At 44.9% G+C, this 23,489-nt stretch overlaps 1 protein-coding gene across 3 annotated transcripts in view; it reads right to left on the bottom strand.

The window, feature by feature from the left end:
• The window catches only part of RTN1 (reticulon 1), a 129,878-nt gene that overhangs the window by 13,377 nt on the left and 93,012 nt on the right, over positions 1–23,489 (bottom strand). Inside the window, exon 1 of one of the 3 annotated variants that reach the window (XM_081911029.1) lies at positions 16,979–17,227. The exons of the other annotated variants lie outside the window; for them this stretch is intronic. Coding sequence (XP_081767155.1) covers positions 16,979–17,039 — 61 coding nt within the window. The 5' untranslated portion in view covers positions 17,040–17,227. Of the gene's footprint in view, positions 1–16,978; positions 17,228–23,489 lie in introns of those variants that run through there. 3 annotated transcript variants of the gene reach the window in all.

Raw genomic sequence — 23,489 nt, forward strand, 5'->3', positions numbered from 1 at the left:
TGCGCAACTGCATATACATGCCACACCGGGAAACAAATAAATAGAATCATCATCAAGGGAACTGGTGAGTCCGAAGAGGACGTCAGTGAGAGCAGAGGAAGCCCTGAAGAGACCAAAGGGGCTTTGTTTAGGCTGCTCTGCCTCCCTGTCTGTCTAGCAGCTGATGTGTGGTGTATCCTCCAGACTCCAACCAGCCCCAGAGCTTCAACTCTAGATATTTTGGTCTGAATTGAAGAGAGAGCTGGAGAGCAGGGGAAATTAGGAATTTAGTGGCTTTTTAGAGGGTGATCCCCACTTGCCTACACAAACTGCTTCCACTATAGCCCTGTCCCTATCCTGTAAGCTTAAGGCTAGTTAAGACTGCTCTTGGACGATATTGGAGACTTTCGCCTGGGTGTGTGTGGCAGCACCAGGTCTTGCTAGGTCTTTGCAGGGCTCATCACAAGCTGAGAGTTACCAAGTGCAGCCTTTCCCAGAGTTTCCCCCAAGCTATTAAGCACAAAATGGACATGTGAGTATCTGTTGAATGGGCTTTCAATTCCTAACCCATTTTGATCCAAACAGACCCACAAGGTAGCATACATGAATCTCAGGTAACTGTAAAAGTTTAAAACAAAAATCTAAAATATGCCCAAATCTCAACAACTATAAAATGCTGCTGCTGCTGCTTTTGTAATCCGTATTATTAATCTAAAAATGGAGCAATAAGAGAAATATTTAAAAGCCCTAGCAATACAAAAGTTTATTGTGAACCAATCTGTTGCAAATTAAATTAGAGCAACCCTTGTGAGTCTCCCCAGCGAATTCCACAATAAGAGAGCCACCACCAAACAACCCCTGCTCCTTGTAAGCCTCAGGTGGCAATTGAATAATGAGTTTACTTAGGAATTACTACTACTACTACTACTTATTTATATACTGCCCATGTGACTGGGTTTCCCCAGCCACTCTGGGCGGCTTCCAGAAAATTATAAAACCACAGTAAAACATCACACATTTAAAATTTCCCAATGCAGGGCTGCCTTAAGAGGTCTTCTAAAAGTCAGAGAGTTGTTCATTTCCTTGACATCTGATAGGAGGTCATTCCACAGGGAGGGCGCCACCACCAAAAAGGCCCTGTGCCTGGTTCCCTGTAACGTCACTGCCAGAAGGCCCTCAGAGCTGGACCTCAGTGTCCAGGGTGAACAATGCAGGTGGAGAAGCTCTTTTGGGTATGGAATGATAGCACTGAAAATGACCTCAAAGGTGAACTAGTTCAGGGTATGGAAACTTTTTCAATCCGGAGGCCACTTCTAACTAACCTCCTGGGGGACCATATGGCTGCGGTGAGTAGGGCCACGGGCAAAAGTGAACAACAAATGTGAATGTTACCTTTGTACAACTGGCTAGTTTCTACAGGCCTTCACATACCCACACAGAGCAGACTGGTTTCTACATACCGTATTTTTTCCTCTATAAGACTCACTTTTTCCCTCCTAAAAAGTAAGGGGAAATGTGTGTGCGTCTTATGGAGCGGATGCAGACTGCGCAGCTATCACAGAAGCCAGAACAGCAAGAGGGATTGCTGCTTTCCCTCTTGCTGTTCTGGCTTCTGAGATTCATAATTTTTTCTTCTTGTTTTCTTCCTCCAAAAACTAGGTGCGTCTTGTGGTCTGGTGCGCCTTATAGAGCGAAAAATACGGTACATAGACAAGCAAGAGTCCAAGGGCACATTCCAGACATGCAAAAACATTTGGGGACACTGAGCAGTGTGTCTTGGTGAATTCTGAGGACAGATGAAGAGCTGCATTCTTGGTCCAATGCAGGAAATCTACCACTCAGCTCACAAAAGCATCTCGAATAGCCCAGCTTTTAAACATCTGCCTACCCAGATGACACAGCAACGCACAGATCTTCCCACCACCCGCTGTCAGAATTCTTGGCTAATTATATTATGATCCGTTAGCATTTATTTTGACTCAGAAGCTCCCGTTTGTCATCTTATCGTTGACACTTCCCCCTTTCTTCTGAAGATGCCTTTCCCTCTTTGAAGCGGGGGGGGGGGGACATGGCGTGCGTTTGTTTGAAGGAAGAGAAGAAAGGGGTGACTGTTAATTCAGGTGCATCAGCAAAGATCCGACGAGGAATCAAAACCTGTGGCTGGGAGGTGTATGCACAGGAGACTGGGAAGGAGAAGCTGCTGACATCATCTGCCAGCCAAAGAATGAATAATGAACAGCTTTTGTACGCCTCAAGCAACTATCCCCATGTAGGACTGAAGAATTTCTTATTGATGCTGGCAATTTCTCCATGTAAGGAGTTTGTTGTCATCTACCTTCTTTCATATATATATATATATATATATATATATATATATATATATATATATTTGCCTCTTTTATTTCCTTAGTGTCTCTGACTCAGAGAAGACCAGCGGCGCCTAGAATTCCCCAGGGAAAATTTCCTAGTCTTATTAAAGCTCTTTTCATCTTCCCCTAAAATTCCTCAGAGGTTTGTCCATGGAGGAAATGCCAAATTAGCCAAATTGGGTTTTGCTTTAGGAAAACGGGGCAAAATTCAGTGACAAACTCATGGTGTGCTAGCTGCTGCCACCCATGGAAAACCTGACTGGTCTTAAAACAGTTTTGTCTTACTTCGAAATTTCTCAAATGTTTCACTCCGAATTTGTTTCGGATTTGACTTCAGGCAAAACTTCCATGTCTAATCTAGTCAGAGTTCTAGCATTGAATCTTTCGAGGGCAGGACCGTGAGGTCTTTACATGCTGATTCTTTATTATTATTATTTATTGAATATATGCACTGCCCTATACTTGGGGGTCTCAGGGCAGTTCACAGAATAAAAACTCTGTAGAGCTGCAGAATTCAGCCGATTAATTCATTGGAAACATTTTGATGGACCTAACCCCTAATCAGTTAGCAGAATTTTATAATGCACACATTTGTAAAAACTGCAGATTGGAAACTTTTTATGTAGCTCCTTCAGAAATATAAGAAGAGGTGGGTTGTAAGGATAAGCATGCACAGAGTGGCTGGGGTATATAATATTATTATTATTATTATTATTATTATTATTATTATTATTATTATTATTATTATTATTTCCCCACCTCGTCAATGCTACTCCTTTCTCCTCCACGCAGCATCTTGATTCTGTAAGCAATCTTTCCTCATTCGCTCATTTGAATTGTGCTGAGCCCTGACCTGGTACTAGGCACTGACTCCTCCGAGGATGGACCAGACACCCTGCAGGCTGAGGACCTTTCAGAGCAGGCAGGGTCCCCAGGAAACATAGCTGAGGATCTGCTTGAGGGACCCTCTGGAGGGAGACCTATTGAAGCACAGCTCGAGCTGTCAGGGGAAGGAGATGGGGCCAGCCCTTGAGAATGCTGGTGCCGAAAGCTCCCAGTCGAAGAGACAGCAGCTTGTGTCTACAGACTTGGAGTCGTCATGCAGCCACTGAGAAATGAACATTCAACCATTGGAAATGCAAAACAGCTGCTCACTGGGTAAAGGTAAAGGGACCCCTGACCATTAGGTCCAGTCGTGACCGACTCTGGGGTTGCGGCGCTCATCTCGCTTTATTGGCCGAGGGAGCCGGCGTACAGCTTCCGGGTCATGTGGCCAGCAGGACTAAGCCGCTTCTGGCGAACCAGAGCAGCGCACGGAAACGCTGTTTACCTTCCCATCGGAGTGGTACCTATTTATCTACTTGCACTGGCATGCTTTCAAACTGCTAGGTTGGCAGGAGCAGGGACTGAGCAACGGGAGCTCACTCCATTGCGGGGATTCGAACTGCCGACCTTCTGATCGGCAAGTCCTAGGCTCTGTGGTTTAACCCACAGCACCATCCGCTCACCGGATAGAGCATCTTAATCTAAGGATGTGGGTTTGAGTCCCTCATTGGGCAAAAGATTCCTTTGGGCAAAAGATGATCCTTGTGGTCCTTTCCAACTCTATGATTCTCTGCTTAAGCCGGAAACTTTTTAAAAAATCAAAGCTGAAAAGCGTGCTTTTGTGACCAACCTCTGCAGTCCCCAAGAGCTGTCCAGGGTCCTGAATCTGAAGACAGACCTGCTCCCTGTTACTCACTACAATATTCTGTTGCCTGCTCTTGGTTGTTTTCTGCTCTGAGCTGGTCCTCAAGATGGTTACCAACACCCTTGCTTAGGAAGAGGTCTGCAGCTCACAGAGAAAACACGTGTCTTGCATGCAAAGGGTCCAAGGCATCACTGTGAGAACAGAATTCTGGATGAGATGGGCCACTGGTCTGATCCAGTGAACTCTTCTTATGTTATTGTTGAGTATCTGGCCTTCCTAAATGCAGCTGGGAAATACTCCTGTCTGAACCCCTAAAGATCTGCTACTTGTCAGGGCAGATGCTTCTGAGCTAGATCAACCACAGCCTGACATATGCTATATGTTGGCTTTCAACCCAGAAGAGAGGCGGCGGGAAGCCCCATTGACCAGCATGGCCTTCTAAGGGAAGTGAATCGCATTCACAGTGAGCCACTATGCAAGATCCACAGTGGATTTACGGTTCTTGCTTTTCTTAAGGCGGGCGGAAATCTCTGCTCGGGAGAAATAAATGAAAGCGCTTACTTATGGAAGTAACTTGATAGGGATTCGTTTTTTGACAGCACTACTGGAAAACAAGGTAAAGGGCTGGCTCGTTAGGAGATTGATCCTGCACAAACAAGCAGAGTCATCACCTGGCAAAAGCTGTAAACCAAGGGGTGGCAGCAGCTCTGAGGCCAAAACGGCTGCAGCTCAGTGTTGGAGCGTCTGTTTTGCATGCAGAAGGGCCCTGGGTCAAATGCTGGCATCTCCAGGTGGGGCTGGGAATGTCCGCTGTCTGTAAACTTGGAAAGCTGCTGCCAGTCAGTGTAGGCATTACTGAACTAAATGGCCCAATGGTCTCACTCTATATACAGTGGTACCTCGGGTTACATACGCTTCTGGTTACATACGCTTCAGGTTACAGACTCCACTAACCCAGAAATAGTACCTCGGGTTAAGAACTTTGCTTCAGGATGAGAACAGAAATCGTGCTCCGCCGGAACGGCAGCAGCAGGAGGCCCCATTAGCTAAAGTGGTGCTTCAGGTTAAGAACAGCTTCAGGTTAAGAACGGGCCTCCAGTACAAATTAAGTACAGTGGTACCTCGGGTTAAGTACTTAATTCGTTCCAGAGGTCTGTTCTTAACCTGAAACTGTTCTTAACCCGAAGCACCACTTTAGCTAATGGGGCCTCCTGCTGTCGCCGCACCGCCGGAGCACGATTTCTGTTCTTAACCTGAAGCACTATTTCTGGGTTAGCGGAGTCTGTAACCGGAAGCGTATGTAACCTGAAGCGTATGTAACCCAAGGTACCACTGTACTTAACCCGAGGTACCACTGTAAAGAGATTCCCTGTCTTCCAATGCAACAGTCTCTCGTTGCTCACTGTCATGGCCATTATCCACCAGCAAAGATGAGGCAACTTGAATTCACATCTGAAAATTGGCACAGATCACATTAAAAATGCCTCTTATCTCATTTCCTTGATGCATACTATATGCCAGGCAGCGTTTCTTTTCTGGAACCTTCTAACAATGTCTACTAACAAGTAAAAAAATAATAATTTGCAAAACAAATAATTTGAAGAGCATATTGCTGACAACACTGAAGCAAAGAATAAATAAAAAATCTTTGAATAGCACCCGTCAAGGGGGTAGATGAAGTGTTAGGGCAGGGAAACTGCAGAGACGCCATATTATTTATATGCATATCAGTCTTCGATGCAGGAGATTTTGGAAGGAGAAAACTGCAAGAACCTGGTCCCCCCTCCCCCACTTTCAGGAGGGCATCTGAAGAAAGGGGCCAAAATATTAAGTTCAAAGAGTAATTTACAAATTTCCTACTCGCAAGTCATTGGGTCTGGACAGCATACACCAGAAAGGTTTTTAAGAGCTCAGTTGCGAAATTATTTATTTCTGAACTAGAATATGCAAGTAGTCGCTTAAAACATTTTTACAAAGAGAAACCTAAGAGGAGCCAGCAAATTACACACAGCATTTAAGCTATCTTCTCTTGCAGGGAAATGAGTAGAAAGCAATATTAAAGCTAAAGAAGAACGAACCTCTCTTTTTAAACTTATTTACTGATACTTACTCACAGATATATAAAAATACATACCAATAAAAAATATCTTCTTACAACATACTAAGATAAAACTTAGTTTAAAAAAGAACAAAGTCAGAAAGGAAAAAAAGGCAAGAAAATGACAGAACTTAAAAAAGGAAAAGGGAGAGAAAAAAGAAAGAAGGGAAAAGCTAAAGACAGAAAAGAGCAAAAGGATGTTCAGCTCTTTGTCCTGCAGCTATATATAATATTCATTCCTTAAAATCAAACTATTCTATCTTCTATAAACCAGTATTTTTTTCAATCTTCAAATTCCGCTATTACAAGTTTATTTTCTCTTTCACACATAGTCCATAAGAAACTTTCAATCCTTAACAAATGTCAGTAATGATTTTTCTCTAATTAAACATGTCTCTAAGGAAAGAAGAACAAGCCTTGCTATGAAAGAAGCAGCATGGCTTCTGCAAAGAGAGGTAACACTTCACCAACCCTTTGGCATTCATTTAGCATCAACACAGGGGTAATGTGGTAGACGTGTGCTTTAAATATGTGGTGTGTTCCACAACCAGTTCAACTAGAACATCAATTACAGACAGGTAGCCGTGTTGGTCTGCCATAGTCAAAACAAAACAAAATTCCTTCCAGTAGCACCTTAAAGACCAACTAAGTTAGTTCTTGGTATGAGCTTTCGTGTGCATGCACACTTCTTCAGATAACTGTATCTGAAGAAGTGTGCATGCACACGAAAGCTCATACCAAGAACTAACTTAGTTGGTCTTTAAGGTGCTACTGGAAGGAATTTTTTTTATTAGAACATCAATGTTAACAAGAGACAACTACACAAAGGTTCAATTCTATGCTATGGCTTGTTAGGGAAGGAATGTTCAATAAAACTGCAGGTATCATAAAGGTTATCATCATAGCTATGTTTGCAACATTATGCATTGCTCTTAGTCACTCAATCTTGAAAACAGCATCATAGAGAAAGTTGTGAAGAAAATGATCAGGGGTTTGGAGAAATTTATCTGTGAGGACAGGTTAAAGCATTTAGGACTTCTCAATTGGATGAAAAGGATGGCAAAGGGAAGGATTATGAGGGAGGTTTATAAAATTATTCAGGGTCTGGAGAAGGTAGATAGAGAGAAGATTTTCTCCCTTTTTTGTAAGAGTAGAAATTGGGATTTATCCAGTGATGTAGACTGGTAGAGTCAGGACATGGGAGAAGACAGCACCTGCCTAATCCAAATGCATAACTGACCTATGAAATTTGCTGCCACAAATTGGGGCAATGGCACTGTGTTACAAGACCTTAAATGAGGATTAGATGGCCATCAACATAGGACATGTGGAATTTTTCAGCTTTCAAATTCCAAAAATGAGGGGTGCTAATTCCAAAAATGAGGGGTCCCTATTTATCTACTTGCACCCGGAGGTGCTTTCGAACTGCTAGGTTGGCAGGCGCTGGGACTGAGCAGCGGGAGCGCAGGTGGCGCTGTGGGTTAAAGCCTCAGCGCCTAGGACTTGCCGATCAAAAGGTTGCAACTTGGCAATTCAAAAGATATTTAAGTTAAATTAACACAATTTAGTTTTGCTTGGTAAATTAAGTGTATATAAAATTGCATAAAGGTAAAGGTAAAGGTACCCCTGCCCGTACGGGCCAGTCTTGACAGACTCTGGGGTTGTGCGCCCATCTCACTTAAGAGGCCAGGGGCCAGCGCTGTCCAGAGACACTTCCGGGTCACGTGGCCAGCGTGACATCGCTGCTCTGGCGAGCCAGAGCTGCACACGGAAACGCCGTTTACCTTCCCGCTAGTAAGCGGTCCCTATTTATCTACTTGCACCCGGAGGTGCTTTCGAACTGCTAGGTTGGCAGGCGCTGGGACCGAGCAACGGGAGCGCACCCCGCCGCGGGGATTCGAACCGCCGACCTTTCGATCGGCAAGCCCTAGGTGCTGAGGCTTTAACCCACAGCGCCATTGCATAGAAATCCTTAAAAAACGATTGCCAAGTACTTGCAGTTATATTATCATATTTATTATTACTATTACTATTATTTATCATTTTCAGAAAGTAAAATTAAAAACACTTGGTTTTCTGAAAGCAGCTTCATCAAATGTAGACTTACCAAGCCCAATCACAAAAATAACAGATTTGAATTCTTCACACCCAAAAAGGTATTTTAAAGACCCCTCACTGAAGAAATGTGCAGAAATGAAGTTTCATTTCCCTAAAACGATACAGCATAAGCCAGGGGTGGGAACGCTTTTCAGCCCAAGAGCTTCACTCCCTTCTGAGCAACCATGTGATGGGCACTTGGCAGTGGTGGGCGGAGCCAGAGGCAAGGAACCTTGGGGAGAAGGGGCGTGGCCTTGGAGCACCCCACAACTCAGACAGAGAGGACCACAGGGCTGCATTTTGCCCCTGACACTGAGGTCCCCCACCTCTGACATAAGCTGTGATTGCTAAATGAACCATGTTAGGAGGCAGTATATATATATATATTTCTCCCTATATGAATATCACCTCCTGTGCTGCCTTCAAGCCTTTTCCTTCACAGCACTCTTGGAAATAAGAGTCAGGATCAGACAGACCCTTTGACTCATCCATCAGGATTTTCTGTACATGTGCTTAACAACAGCAAAAAGCCTTGTTTTAGACCAGTGTTGTGGTGCCAGAACTGATTTACCTCACAGAAGACTCTGACACCTGGGGGGGGATTTAAGTACCTGTATCAGTACCGACACACAGTCAACACTGTTGTTGTTTCCCCACCCCACCCCACCCCCAACCTTCATTGGCAAAATTTACACTGTAAGCTCCATGGGGCAGAGACCTGCCCGTTTGCTTTCTGCTATTGATATGTACATTGATGGCACTACATAATCACCTTCCTCATCCTGATCTCATCCAGCCTCTTGCAACACGTGAGGTGAAGGATCACCATACAGTGGTACCTCAAATTACATACGCTTCAGGTTACAGACTCCGCTAACCCAGAAATAGTGTTTCAGGTTAAGAACTTTGCTTCAGGATGAGAACAGAAATCGTGCTCCAGTGGCGCGGCGGCAGCAGGAGGCCCCATTAGCTAAAGTGGTGCTTCAGGTTAAGAACGGTTTCAGGTTAAGAACGGACCTCTGGAATGAATTAAGTACTTAACCCGAGGTACCACTGTATTACCAGATACCAGACGCCATACTATATACTTCAGAAGAAAGTCTAATTTCTACAGTACCCACAATCCTTCAGCTAAAATGAGAAATTGTTAATCATTCCGATGTGAAATTGGCCATTTTAAACACATCACAAGCATACAAAAAACCTGGTGCTCTTAGAAAGGCAATGGATTGGATCCCAAAGGCTACTACAAAGGGTTTCATATGTTGGAGAAAGAATACAATATACAAACGCTGCCCCTCCCTCCTGGGGAACATTTAGACATCATGCCAAACCATGGTTTCTAAAACCATAGTTTGGAGATATGCTTGAATCTACATCCACATACAGTGGTACCTCAGTTTAAGAACAGCCCTGTTTACGAACAACAGTGGCACCTTGGGTTACAGACGCTTCAGGTTCCAGACACTTCAAGTTGCAGGCTCCGCTAACCCAGAAATAGTACCTCGGGTTAAGAACTTTGATTTAGGATGAGAACAGAAATCGTGCTCTGGCGGCATGGTGGCAGCGGGAGGCCCCATTAGCTAAAGTGGTACCTCAGGTTAAGAACAGTTTCAGGTTAAGAATGGACCTCCAGAACGAATTAAGTTCTTAACCCGAGGTACCACTGTATTCGGTTTACGAACTCCGCAAAACCGGAAGTAGTGTCCTGGTTTGCGAACTTTATCTTGGTCTAAGAACGGAAGGGCACCGGCGGCGGGAGGCCTCATTAGGGAAAGCGTGCTGTGGTTTAAGAATGGTTTCGGTTTAAGAACGGACTTCCAGAACGGATTAAGTGCGTAAACCAAGGTACCACTGTATATACACCATGGCTTGGGAGGGCTGCCACCCAAGAAATTAAACCATGGTTTGCAGCTGGTTTTCAAACCCAGTTTAAGTGGGATTTGCTGTTATGTCTGAATCCACAAACCATTAGGAAGCCACAGAACTATGGCTTCTCTTCATGAGGCTGTTGTGTCATGGAGATGGGAAACTGTTCTGCCTTAAGAGGCTGCAGTCGCACCATGGAGACAAGGCTGAACTTACGAACCTGAGCGCTGAGCCGAAGGAAAATGATAGCAAATAAACAAAACCCTGCTCTGCCTAATGTACAGCAGGAAGGTCAAACCATTGTGTGGGCTCTTCAACTGTGGTTAACAAAAACCACAGTTTGAGGTGGAGCTTGAACTGTGTAGGGGAGTTTTAATACTGGTCATTTTATCTTTTATAAGAAGCTGCCTCCTATTTCTAGAGGAGGGTGAGTTAATACACCTACATTTTAACGATCTTTCTCAACAAGCTGGGAAGATGGAACTTAGCCCATCTATAGATGGATACCTATAGGAAGGAATGGGGAAAATGGCCGACTTGTCCACTTAGAAACTTAGTTTGAGGCACAGCAGGAATTTCACAGAGGGCCTAGAAAGAGGCCAAACACAGGGCACAGAAGAAGAGCTGCTACAAACCAAGAAAACTGTGCTGGAAAGTTCTGGCAACACAGCCCACAAGGCAGAGGAGCAATTGACTAACAATAAGGTAACAAAATGTAGGGTTCTGCACTTAGGCAGGAAGAACCAGCTGCACAAATATAAGATGGGGGACACCTGGCTTGCCAGTAGTAAATGTGAAAAGAATGTAGGGGTCTTAATAGACCACAAGCTTAACATGAGTCAACAGTGTGATGCAGCAGGAAAAAAAGCAAAAGCTATTCTAGGCTGCATGGTGTCCTGATTTAGGGAAATAATAGTACCGCTCTATTCTGTCGTGGTCAGATCAAACTTGGAATACTGTGTCCAGTTCTTTAAGAAGTCTATTGCCAAACTGGAACATGTGCAGAGGAGGGCGACCAAGATGATCAAGAGTCTAGAAACCAAGCCTTATGAGGAATGGTTGAATGAGTTGGGTATGGAATTTAGCCAGGAAAAGAGGAGCCTGAGAGGAGATAGGATAGCCAACCACAAACTTTTCTCATGGATTCAAGTCACAAGAAAGGAGATTCTGAATAAACACCAGGAAGAGTTTTCTGATGGTAAGAGCTGTTCGACAGTGGAATGGACTCCTTCAGAAGGTGGTGGACTCTCCTTCCTTGGAGGTTTTTAAGCAGAGGTCGGATGGTCATCTATCATGGATGCTTTAGCTAAGATTCCTGCATTGCTGGGGGTCGGACTAGGTGACCCCCGGGCTTCCTTCTAACTCTACGATTCTATGAACAGCAACCATAAACACATTTACCGTATTTACTTGAATGTAATGTGCACCGTTTTTGGCCAAATTACATCGTGAAAACGAGGGTGCGCATTAGATTTGATGGCGCCAGCAAGTACTTTGTTGGTTTCAAGGTTTTTAAAATCGAGGTGCGCATTAGATTCACGTAAATACGGTATTTAGCATTGAATCCTTCTGTAAAAACTCAAGATTTTACACAAATAGTATAATAGAGACAGCGCTTCCAGAGAGATTGTATTTGTTTTCATCATTATTTTTATAATGTATTTTCTATTTTTTATATTGCAATTTTATGTTGTGAACTGCCCTGAGATCTAGGGATGAAAGGCTGTATACAAATGTAATAAATAATAATAATAATAATTATTATTATTATTATTATTATTATTATCATCATCATCATCATTATTATTTCTTCTTTGGCGATCACTCATAGCCGAGTAAGGTTGCCTTCCATAAACACGGTTTTAATGGGTTTTGGGTTGGGTTTTTGGAAGATGCATGTGCGTGAATTTGTTTTATGTGTGTAGATCAGTGCACGGTGACCAACGCACAATATTCGCAGTAGGGCTCTGTTCCAATGGCATGAAGTATTATTATTATTACGGGTGGGATTCAAGCACATACCAGCAAACTGAAGTTGTGCAACGGACGTTTATTGCTGGTCTTGTGCAACAAAGTCCCAACATCAGACTTTTCATGACATAAATACCTTTCCGAATTCTCAAAGTTCGAAGAGTCTACTATGGAAGAAGCCAAGCCTTATGAGTGCCTGGATGGGGGAAACCCCTGGGAAGCCGTGTAAGCAGCTCTGGACTTGCTAAGGGAACAGAATAGGATGCAAGAATTACCAATGAATAAAATGACCAAAGGCAGGGAGGAAGCACCACCATAAGAACAAAAGAGGAAGAGTCCTGCTGCAACAGGCCAACTACTCATCCAGTCCAGTATCCTGTTCTCACACGGGCCAACCAGATGCCTGTGGGAAACCAGGGAGCAGGATTCCAGTGCAATAACAACTCTCCCCTCCTGTGGCTTCCAGAAACCGGTGTTCGGAATCATAGCTGCCTCTAACAATGCAAGCAAAGCACAGCCCGTATGGGTAGTAGCCACCAACAGTCTTCTTCTCCATGAAATCAGTCTAATCCTCTTTTAAAGCCGTCCAAGTTGGTGGCCATCACTGCCTGCTGTGGGAGGGAGTGCCACAGTTTAACTATGCGCTATGTTTATGCAAGGGACGCGGGTGGCGCTGTGGGTTAAACCACAGAGCCTAGGGCTTGCCGATCAGAAGGGGGGCGGTTTGAATCCCCGCAACGGGGTGGGTTCCCGTTGCTCGGTCCCTGCTCCTGCCAACCTAGCAGTTCGAAAGCACGTCAAAGTGCAAGTAGATAAATAGGTACCACTCCGGTGGGAAGGTAAACGGCGTTTCCGTGCACTGCTCTGGTTCGCCAGAAGTGGCTTAGTCATGCTGGCCACATGACCTGGAAGCTGTACGCCCGCTCCCTTGGCCAGTAAAGAGAGATGAGCGCCACAACCCTAGAGTTGGTCACGACTGGACCTAATGGTCAGGGGTCCCTTTACCTTTACCTATGTCTATGCAAGACAGGGATGGGGAACACGCGGTCCTCCAGTTGTTGCTGGATTCCCACCAGTAATATTAATACAGGACAGGTGTGAGGAACCTAGTGCCCTCCATCTCTTTATGAACTGCCGCTCCCTATTGAACATATTTTGTGGTGCTGATGGGAGAGCCAAGAACATCTGGAGGGCGACAGGTGGGGACGAGCAGAGCTGTCACTTTCAGCCTCTCCTTTTTCCAACCTTCAGGTCCGTTCTCCACATCAGTTTGCGAATCTTGCTTGAAAAATGCCCTTGTGAAGATCCATCAGCATTTCAATGCGAATTTCTCCTCTGCGCATGTTTGTATGCAAATCTGCCTAACATATACTTTTTTTTGGCACAGCAATTTCTCCTAATATGATGCAGTATTGCATGCTGTTTTTCACAGGTATGTGCGTGTTTACGCACAACCTCCTCTATTACTTGGCTGGAGAACCACACTGCAAAAATTCAGGGCGGAAAAAAGAACCCTGGCTGTGCTTTGTCTCTCTTACTGCTTCAAAAATTGTGAATTAGGTAGGATTGCAAGGGGAATCGACTCTCTCTCCCTTCTATAGCCTCAGGTTCCCCATCCACGCTCCATGCCCACAAACCCACCAGAAGAAATCTGGTTTGCAGAGTGAGGAAAATGAGCATCTTAACTCGACAAAGGTAAAAATAAAAGCCTCTCTGCACATTACATTTTTTAGGTGAATGTAACTTATGAATTGCGCTGCAAGGTGTTGCAAATCATGTTATCAAACAGGCACATTTGCAAGAAAGCCAGGATTGGCCGGCTGTTGAGGTGCGCTTTTATGGCAAATCATCTTGGCTGTGAGCCCTGGAAGACCTGCTCCCTGACTTACAGGCCTTTCCGCCCTGCCTGGCCTGGGAGGGTGGGGTCCGGACTGACTCCAGCTACAAAAGCCAAGGCTGCTGAAGAGGCCAGAGACCATCTTGGCTGCCTCCTAGTGCAGACCCAGGTCACTGAGCCTGAGCTTCCACAGCTGCCAGCCGCCATGAGCCGCCATTGGCAGGATGGGCATCAAAGTTAACAAAGGAAAAAAATTATCTTAAGCATTTCGAAAGAAAACATTGCTAAGGTCAAATATAACATGCACATTTAAAACAGAATAATTAGCAAGAGAATAAAATATGATCATAAGCACAGAATATATCTATTGCTGTTGCTGCGTTAAATGTTGTTGACCTCCTTTGTAACGTTTTGAAATCTTCAAGATAGCATTTTAGTTTCCTGATAATTAAGCTGCTTTATATCTGACTTCCTTCAGGAATGTTTTATTCTGGATTGCTTTATTTGATGTTTTAATGTAGGTTGTACACAGCTTTAAGGTATTTTTCTTAAAAATATAAATCAGTAGAGAAATGAAATGAAGAGGAATAGTAGGTAGAAGAAGAAACTCAGATTTGTTTCTGTGGGAATAGGTGAAACAGCCCTCTAATCCCCCCTGAATTTTGAAGCTCACTGTAGATTTCTGCCATGGTGTTCTTCAGCCAATTTCAATCACCAGATGATGTTTACAAAAATCATGTGGTAAGGCTGGGCATTCCAAAGCTCGTTTCATTGATCAGCTTTTGCCTGAAACCCTTGCATACGAAAATGTTGTTATGATTGAGAAGCCTAGTTTGCTGGTCATTTTTAAACCCACAATATTTTTCGCTCGGTCCATATAGTCATCCACCTCTCAAGGCACCATTCTATTTCCCTTTCAGTCTAACCCCCATATCCATGCCTAATTCCCTCTATGATTTTCGCACATTTCTATTAAATGACCAAAGACAAGGGAAAATGTCCAGACTTTCTTAGGAAATCAAAATTTCTTTTTTTCCCTCCCCCCAATGGTGATCTATATTCCCCCCTCCAATATAACAACTCACTAATATGGCTTTTAGAGTGTTACACCTGCAGATTGCATGGCTTATTCAGAAATAATTTTATCACACTTGCCCTACCTGCAATAAGCAAATATTGAGGATTTGTTCCAGCTTTGTAGATTTCTATTGCAATATGGGCTGTGGTGTTCCAGTCTATTTTAAGCAATATTTGCTATTGATTTCAAAACAGTTGAGGTGGAAATAAATGACAACATATGACATCTATGGCGGTAGATTTTTTTTAAAAAAGAGAGACATGTTTTCTACTAACAACCCACAAATTTGACATTAAGACTGCAATCCTATACACTTACGTGGGAGTAAACCTCATTGACTTCAATAGGGCTTACTTCTGAACAGATATGCACAGCATTGTGTCATGTGAAGGTTAATTCAACAGCTTGACTTAGCAAACACGTCTTTCCCCAAAAAAGTTAGTGGATGGAAGATTCTATCTTACAATTCATCAGAATAATAATAATAATAATAATAATACCGGGGTAATTTCATTCCTGCAAACACATCTGTCTTTTTGAAATCCTAGCCTTCAAATCGACTTACAAGATCAGATACTATAGACCATTTGATAAATGGTAGGAACATCTATTCTACATTCTATATAGAAGCATCATTTTGAAAAATTTGGAATCTTTGAGCCAGATTCCATTAAGGAATTTCAATTTCAACACACCCTGTTCATATCTCATTCATCAAAACAACAACATCCCAATTCAACAAAGGACTGTCAAATCCCATTTGAGTTAACAAGGCGGTCGGTTTTCTTTTTCTTTTTTTGCAGTGTTCTGAAATTACATCTCAATAGACACACGTACACACACACACACAGGCCCTTTCAGTTAGACACAGCTTGAATGTAAACCTCACACTCCAGGGGAACACAAACAATGCTGTTTCTACACTGATGGGGAAGATGTGCTTTGGCAAAACGAAGGAGCATTTCAAAATGAAAAAAGGTGACAAAACAAAAGGTTGGTAAAATGCGTAAGAGATGGCTGTGCAGGGAAACAGAGTTGTTTCTCCCACCACAACAAAGGAAGGTTGCAAAGAGCCGCAAAGTCTGCATAAAAATGGCTGAAAAGCAGTGTTAAGGCAAGGAGAAGGTAGAATGCCACACCCAGTGGGACAGCGTTCAAAATAAATCTCTTGTGACGGAAGGGTAGCACCTTATTCCCTTGCCTTCCTTTTCTCAACAGATGACCATGACCGTGAACTATTTTGGGAATATGGTGGGCTTTAAATAAAAACAATAGGTAATGCTTTATTTCAGCGGCACACTGAGATTTCGAAAAGCCCAAGTCCTTGGCTGTGGGAAAAACCAAAGTTAGGTGATAGGAAAAGGCGGTAAGATGGTTTGAGCAAGGGGCTCTCAGGACCAAGTTGAACTGCCGCCCGAGTTGCAATGGTCTCACCAGAGCTAACACAATGGGTGTGTCCCTTGACAAAAACAAAACCAAACCGATGCACTAAGCTCTTTCCAAAACACAACCACCACAGAGCAGCCGAAACCGGAGACAGAAACATCCCCCCCCCCCCAGGTTCCTGATCGCCTCTCCCAAACACTTGGCTGAGCGATCGCGCTAATTTAAGGGCAGCCGTACTCAAAACCCAGCAATAGGCAAGACGAACCTTCTCAGCGAGAAGGAAAGCTGATGTTGCATTTAAATAAAAATAATAATAACAAATGGGAGCGGGGAATAAAAGACCCTGTTAAAAGACCCCCACCAGCCTGGGATGCCTCTCTCGTTTCTGTTCTCGAGACAGCAGTAATTCCAAACAGAAATGTGTAGAAAACATTAAAAGCATGCAAGGGCCCTGGAGATGTTGATGGTAAAGAAGCAGCCGTGGTAATAATAATAGCGGGATGCAAAACACTCTCCGCGACGAGTCTCCCCCATGCAATCTTTTTCAGGCATGCAAGGAGGAAGGAAAAGAACCGGAGCAGAAGAATTGTGTAAAAATATATACCCTGGCCTTTCCAATTGCTCCAGAGGCATTCCATCTTCGTAGAATCGGCGCTGGCTTGCATCTTGCTGGGGGAGAGGATGGGAACGGCTGGGTACCTTTCCTTCGGCTCAGAGTCAGGTGCTGCCTTTTCCTACCACTCAAGCATTCCAAGGCAGGAAGAGGTGAGTGGGTTTCGGCACGGCTGCCGCTGCTGCTGCTGCCGCTGCCGCTGCTTCTCTCTCTCTCTCTCTCTCCCTCCCTCCTCTTACACTCTCTCTCTCTCCCCCCCCCCCCTTGCACTGGCTACGGAGGGATGCTGTTAAGCAGAACAGAGGAAGATGGGGGGAGGGCACAGTGTAAGCGCTGCAGTCGCCACTGCAGCAAATCAGCAAAAAGGATGCTGCGATTGCCCTGGGGACCAGTCTCTTTTGTAAAAAAAAAAGGGGGGGGGAGATGCTGCAGTTGCTTTGCAAGTAATAGTAATGATGGTGGTTTATTTTTATTTTTTTGTAAGAGGAGATGCTTAATGATGTTAAGCCGGCAGAACGGTTAACCAAACCTGACAGCGAAGGAACAAAAACAAATTGGGTGTGGATGGGGAAAGGGGGAGAAGAGGGAGAAATGGTGGGGAGGGGGAGAGGGCGAGAGAGAGAGAGAGAGAGAGAGAGAGAGAGAGAGAGAGAGAGAGAGAGAATGAATAAGGGTGTGGCTTGCTATGTGTTTACAGCCAGCAGACACTCTTCCAGAAATTTCTTGATAATTTCAAGATATCCAGTGTTTTTCTTGGGATTTGTATGGCAAAGGCTGCCAATTCTGCCTCTCCTCTCCAGCCCATCTGGTCCCTCCTAATCCTGCTTTCCCAGACATATATGCCAACACCACCACTGAACGGCAGGGTAGGAAGCAGAGATCAAGATCCAGCACTAAATCACAAATTGTGCTTTGCTGTGCCTGCTAGAGAGTCTTAGGTTACATTTGCCATGCTCACTGGCACCCTTCCAGCATAATCCATACTGGGGATATGTATGAAAAACCAGCAAAATCAGGAAATTGTCACCATCCAACAGACCTCACACAACTAGGCACAGAGGTTAACAGAGATTTGGTTTTCCATGCAAATGTAGCTAATTTGCACTTTTTGAATCAATATGCAAACCAAAGCACAGGGTCATGGTTTGAAATTTGCACTATTCTGAATTTTGCAACACCAAGTAATGTGTGCAAAAAGGCACATATTAAAGAAAACAGCATATAAAATGCATTCCGTTAGGGGAAATAGCTTGCAAAAAAATCTGTACAGCAGGCAAAACTGCACACAAACGTGCATACAAGGAAAGGGCTGCACTATGGCGCTAAATAATTTTTGGGGACCTTTTCGAATGAAATCACAACCTGATGCAGAAATATGGAAAGCCAAGCTTAAGAACGGAAAAGTGAGACACTGACAGAAATCGACAGGATCACCCAGAATCACCCACACAGCCACAGCTCACATCGGTCTCGTGTTAGGCACCAGTAGTGTGCTCCAGAGGTTAGATAGACTGTTGGGTTTCAGGACCACTTCACAGGCCCTTCTCTGACATGGAGATTTCTTCCATGACACCTAATACATGGATGGCAATCTGGGTACCCATAAGTAACATCTGGCTTTCTCCATCCCCTTCTATGATTGGGTAGAAGAGAAAGGTTCCCCTTCTGAACTAGAGGCTCCCCCAAAGGCATCTTCACTGGGGAGCTGAGGTATCATTGGAACATAAGCTGTTCTTAAACCAAGGTACCGCTGTATTAAAAACACGATAAAACATCAAACATTAAAAACTTCCCTAAACAGGGCTGCCATCAGATGTCTTCTAAAAGTCAGATAGTTTATTTCCTTGACATCTGAAGGGAACGCATTCCACAAGGCAGGCGCCACCACCGAGAAGCCCTGTGCCTGGTTCCCTGTAACCTCGCAGTGAGGGAACCGCCAGAAGGTCCTCCGAACTGGACCTCAGTGTATGGGCTGAGCAATGGGAGTGGAGACACTCCTTCAGGTATACTGGACCAAGGCTGTTTAGGGCTTTAAAGGTCAGCACCAACTCTTTGAATTGTGCTCAGAAATGTTCTTTTGGAAACCAGATGTCCAACACGGCTTACGCAGCTTCCGACTGGCTGCAGGAGCTTCCTGCAGCCAACTGGAAACAACGCCTTAGTTTCCGAATGTTTTGGAAGTCGAACAGACTTCCAGAACCGATTCCGTTCGACTTCCAAGGTGCCACTGTACATAACAAAAATAAAAACAAGAACAGCCGAATAATCCCCCCACTCCCCAACACATTTTAAAATGGCATTGGATGTCAATCAGCCAAAAGACCTGGTTGAAGAGGAACATTTTTGTCTGGCCCCTAAAGGTGTGTAATGAAGGCGCCAGCCGAACCTCCCTAGGGAGAGCATTCCACAAACAGGAAGCCACTGCAGAAAAGGCCCTGCTCTCATGTTGCCACCCTTTGGACCGCTCATGGAAGAGGCACATGAAGGGTTTCCAAGAATGATCTCAGGGTCTGGGTAGGTTCATATGGAGAGAGGCAGACCTTGAGGTTCTTGGGCTTACTCCCAGGTGAGGATCACAGCCTTAGTTCTCATTTCCCACTTGAAGGAAGCTATGGGTAGATGTAAGGGCATTTGCCCAAAATCTTTCCCCACCCCAACCGCTCTCCTCTCTCACTGTTTATTTTAGATTGCAATCTCCTTGACAGCAGGGGCCTGTCAGTATGGCACAAGGCGCAATGACAGTGTGTGGTGGAAATAACAACAACAACAAAATTAGAAAAAGGCTATCAGTGACGTAGGGAGTGAATGCTGCGTGCTTTTCGCTCTGCGTACACTTCCAGTTGAGTGTATGGGTGCCTCCAGACTGGCATTCCTTTGCAGGAAAGATTCAACCACATGGCATAGATTTAGCTTTGTGTAGATTAAAGCACTATTTTCCCCTAGCGCAGCAAATCCACTTTAAAAAAAGAAACAGGCTTTTGTTCTGGTTAGGAAAGTTGAAGGAAAACACACTGGGAAGTGCTGAATAAGCGACAGAGGAAGATTTGCAAATATCCCACAAACAAATTAGTATGAATGCAGGATGAATAATAATAATGAACGAATTCCTATGTCCCACAAATAACCCAGAGGTGCATTTTAAATAAAAGCACACATTCAACTCACGTAAAAACATGCCAATTCCCGGACCGTCCACGGGGCAGATTTAGAAGTTGATTGGGCCAGATTCAGCCCCCAGGCCTTAGTTTGCCTACCCATGGTCTACCCTGAAATTTTCACAGGCAATTGAAAGCAGGATTGTGTCTAACTGCCCCACTATCATCATGAGAACAAATCATCATGGATGCACAATAAAATGGAGGCCTGGAAGGACCCTCCAGGTAAGCTTTGTGCAAGCAGATGCTCAATAAGCAGGACGTCTGGAAGAGCCCCAAGTGGAACAAAACAGCAGCAGCAGCAAAATCAGAAGAAACCAACTCATTAATTCGTTCACTCATCTGCCATCGGTAACACACTTCCCCAACTCTGAGATTAATCACAATGTGAAATAAGCAGAACGGCAACATGCAAACAAAAATGAAGAAGTGCAACAGAATGCATAAGAACTACTTTAAACAGACACTAAGATAAATAGGGCTGTTGCAGTGTTTGAAAAGCCCACCTCACCAGGACACAGGGCCTCATATTAAGCCCTGTGTCAAGTCTGAGGGGCCCTGGAGTCAGGTGATTTCTGGGCCCCGCCAGTGCCTCTCTAGTGGCACCCTCCCAACAAGCCCTGAGATTTGACTTTGTGGCACACTGGGGATGGGCACGTGACCCTAGGTTCCCGCGCCCTGCTTGCTGTGAGATCCAGTACAGTCATACCTCGGGTTACAGCCGCTTCAGGTTGCGTTTTTTCAGGTTACGGACCGCTGAAACCCGGAATGGGTTACTTCCGGGTTTTGGCAGTCGCGCATGCACAGAAGCACTAAATCGCGCATGTGCAGAAGCACCGAATCGCAACCCGCGCGTGCGTAGACATGGGTTGCGAATGCTGCAGGTTGCGAACGTGCATCACATTCACGTTCGCAACCCGAGCATCCATTGTATTCTCAAATATAGAATCACAGAATTGCAGAGTTGAAAGGGACCCCAAGGGCTATCTAGTCCAACCCCCTGAAATGCAGGAAACGTGTCCGGTTCAGGCAAAAAAACATTTCAGGTCTTGAAGCACCTTAGAAAGCACCTTTTTCTCTGGCAGGAATATTCATGCCCATTTCTGCTCCTACGGCATGCAGATGGTGGCATGGAATTGAACTAAGGTTCAGAATTGGTCCTCGGTGAACCAAGATGATTTGTATCCAGATTTCAAAGCCAACCCGGCCTGTCAACCAGGTATGGAGGCTGCATTTTCGCACTGTGGCCTTGGAAAACTTGCCCGCAAAGAGTTTGAGCAAATGGGTGTGACTCCCTTGGTTAAAATCTCGAAAGAGACGCTCATTGTCTAGTGAAAATGGTTCTTTGCTAAGAAATAACTGCATTTTTTAAAATGTGAATTTCCCCCCACAGTAGATACTGTCAGGAGCTCGGCCTACACTCGAGTAGGACCCTGGCAGAGACACATGCCCGACTGGCATGTTCTCTCCCTCCTGGTCTTCCGTTCGGGAGCTTCAAAAGCTTTCTTCAGCCTGAACATCACAGCAACCGATGCCAACCGACACCGGCACACTTAGGGAGCCGCAGAGTTTGCGCATCATGCGTGACAGACCTCAGCAACTCAGCATTTTGGCTAATCTACTTTATTTACATATAAACACACACGGAGCACTGCAACATGGCTCCCTCTCTCTCTCTAGCATCAGGCAGCAAAGAGAAAAAGAACAAAGGACAATAGTCCCACTTCACGGAACACAGTAACACAAACATCCTGTCTCTGTCACTTCCCACTCCGTGGAGTCAAAACATATACTGTCATGTGATAGATAAAAATCCCATGACTGCAATCACAGAGCAGGAATTCTAACAGATACGTCTCCCCATGTTGCTGCAAGCCACATTCGCTTGCTGCTTTACTGATGCCTCAAAGCTCCCTATGGGCACCAACACCAGCGTGATTTGCCCTGGATATGTGGTAGAATTCATTGGTCCAACTAGCTCAATGCGCTCTACTCTGCCTGGCAGTGGCTCTCTAAAAAGGTAAAGGGACCCCTGACCGTTAGGTTAAGTCGTGACCGACTCTGGGGTCGCGGCGCTCATCTCGCTTTATTGGCCAAGGGAGCTGGCGTACAGCTTCCGGGTCATGTGGCCAGCATGACTAAGCCGCTTCTGGTGAACCAGAGCAGCGCACGGAAACACCATTTACCTTCCTGCTGGAGCGGTACCTATTTATCTACTTGCGCTTTGGCATGCTTTTGAACTGCTAGATTGGCAGGAGCAGGGACCGAGCAACGGGAGCTCACCCCGTCGCGGGGATTCGAACCACCGACCTTCTGATTGGCAAGTCCTAGGCTCTGTGGTTTAACCCACAGCGCCACCCGCGTCCCAGTGGCTCTGTAGGACCGCAGAAAAAAGGGCATCTCTCCTAGCTCCATCTAGAGAGCTTGAGCGTTGAAACAGGGACCTTTTGCATGCAAGTCATGTGCTCTTATCACCGAGCGAAGGCCCTGGGGGGCCACAAGAATCTGTCCTATACTTAGAGCTGCTAGACATAAAAAGCAGCTCTGGTTGCCAGTTTGTTCTGGGCTCCGTCCAAAGTGCTACAGCCCCCCCAACACATTTAACGGATTAAAATCAGGACACCCTTGTGTATTTGGAAACACTCCTATCAACGCAACAGGGAACACCAAGAGAGCTTCCCGCCACCGATGACTAAACCCTGAAGGGCTTTCTCTTCCAGCTCTGCATTGTAGAAGAGAGTAAGATGAGCCATGTTGGATCAGGCCCATCTAGTCCGGCATCCTGTTCTCACAGGGGCTGACCGGATGCTTGTGGGAAACCCGCAAACCAGGCTCAAGCACAAAAGCTCTCTCCCCTGCTGTGATTTCCAGCAACTGGTATTCAGAATAATAATAATAATAATCATAATAATAATCATAATAATAATAATAATTTTTTATTTATACCCTGCCCTTCCCGGTTCAGAAAACTGGGCTCAGGGCAGCTAACAACAGATTTAAAACACTTAAGTGATGCAACAAAAAACAGCATTAAATCGTGTAAACGTGAATAGCAATAAATTCAGAATTCACAAATCAATTTAGGGGGGAAATCCATCCAATAAACATTAGATGATCACCAGGGCTAGCTGGCTAAGTTAGTCCTATTTGGGCCAGCGAGGAGACCAGGGGAGAATTAGCTGTGGGATCCCAGAGTGGGTAATGTTCATAAAAAGGGGAGGGGGAGGGAAGGAAGGAAGGGGAATAAAAGATCAGGCTAAGTTCAAATTGAAAGCCAGGCGGAATAGCTGTCTTACAGGCCCTGCGGAAGGAAGTTGAATCCTGCAGGGCCCTAGTCTCATGGGACA

This window comes from Podarcis melisellensis, assembly GCF_964234715.1.
Source record: "Podarcis melisellensis genome assembly, chromosome: 1".
Lineage (NCBI taxonomy): Eukaryota > Metazoa > Chordata > Lepidosauria > Squamata > Lacertidae > Podarcis > Podarcis melisellensis.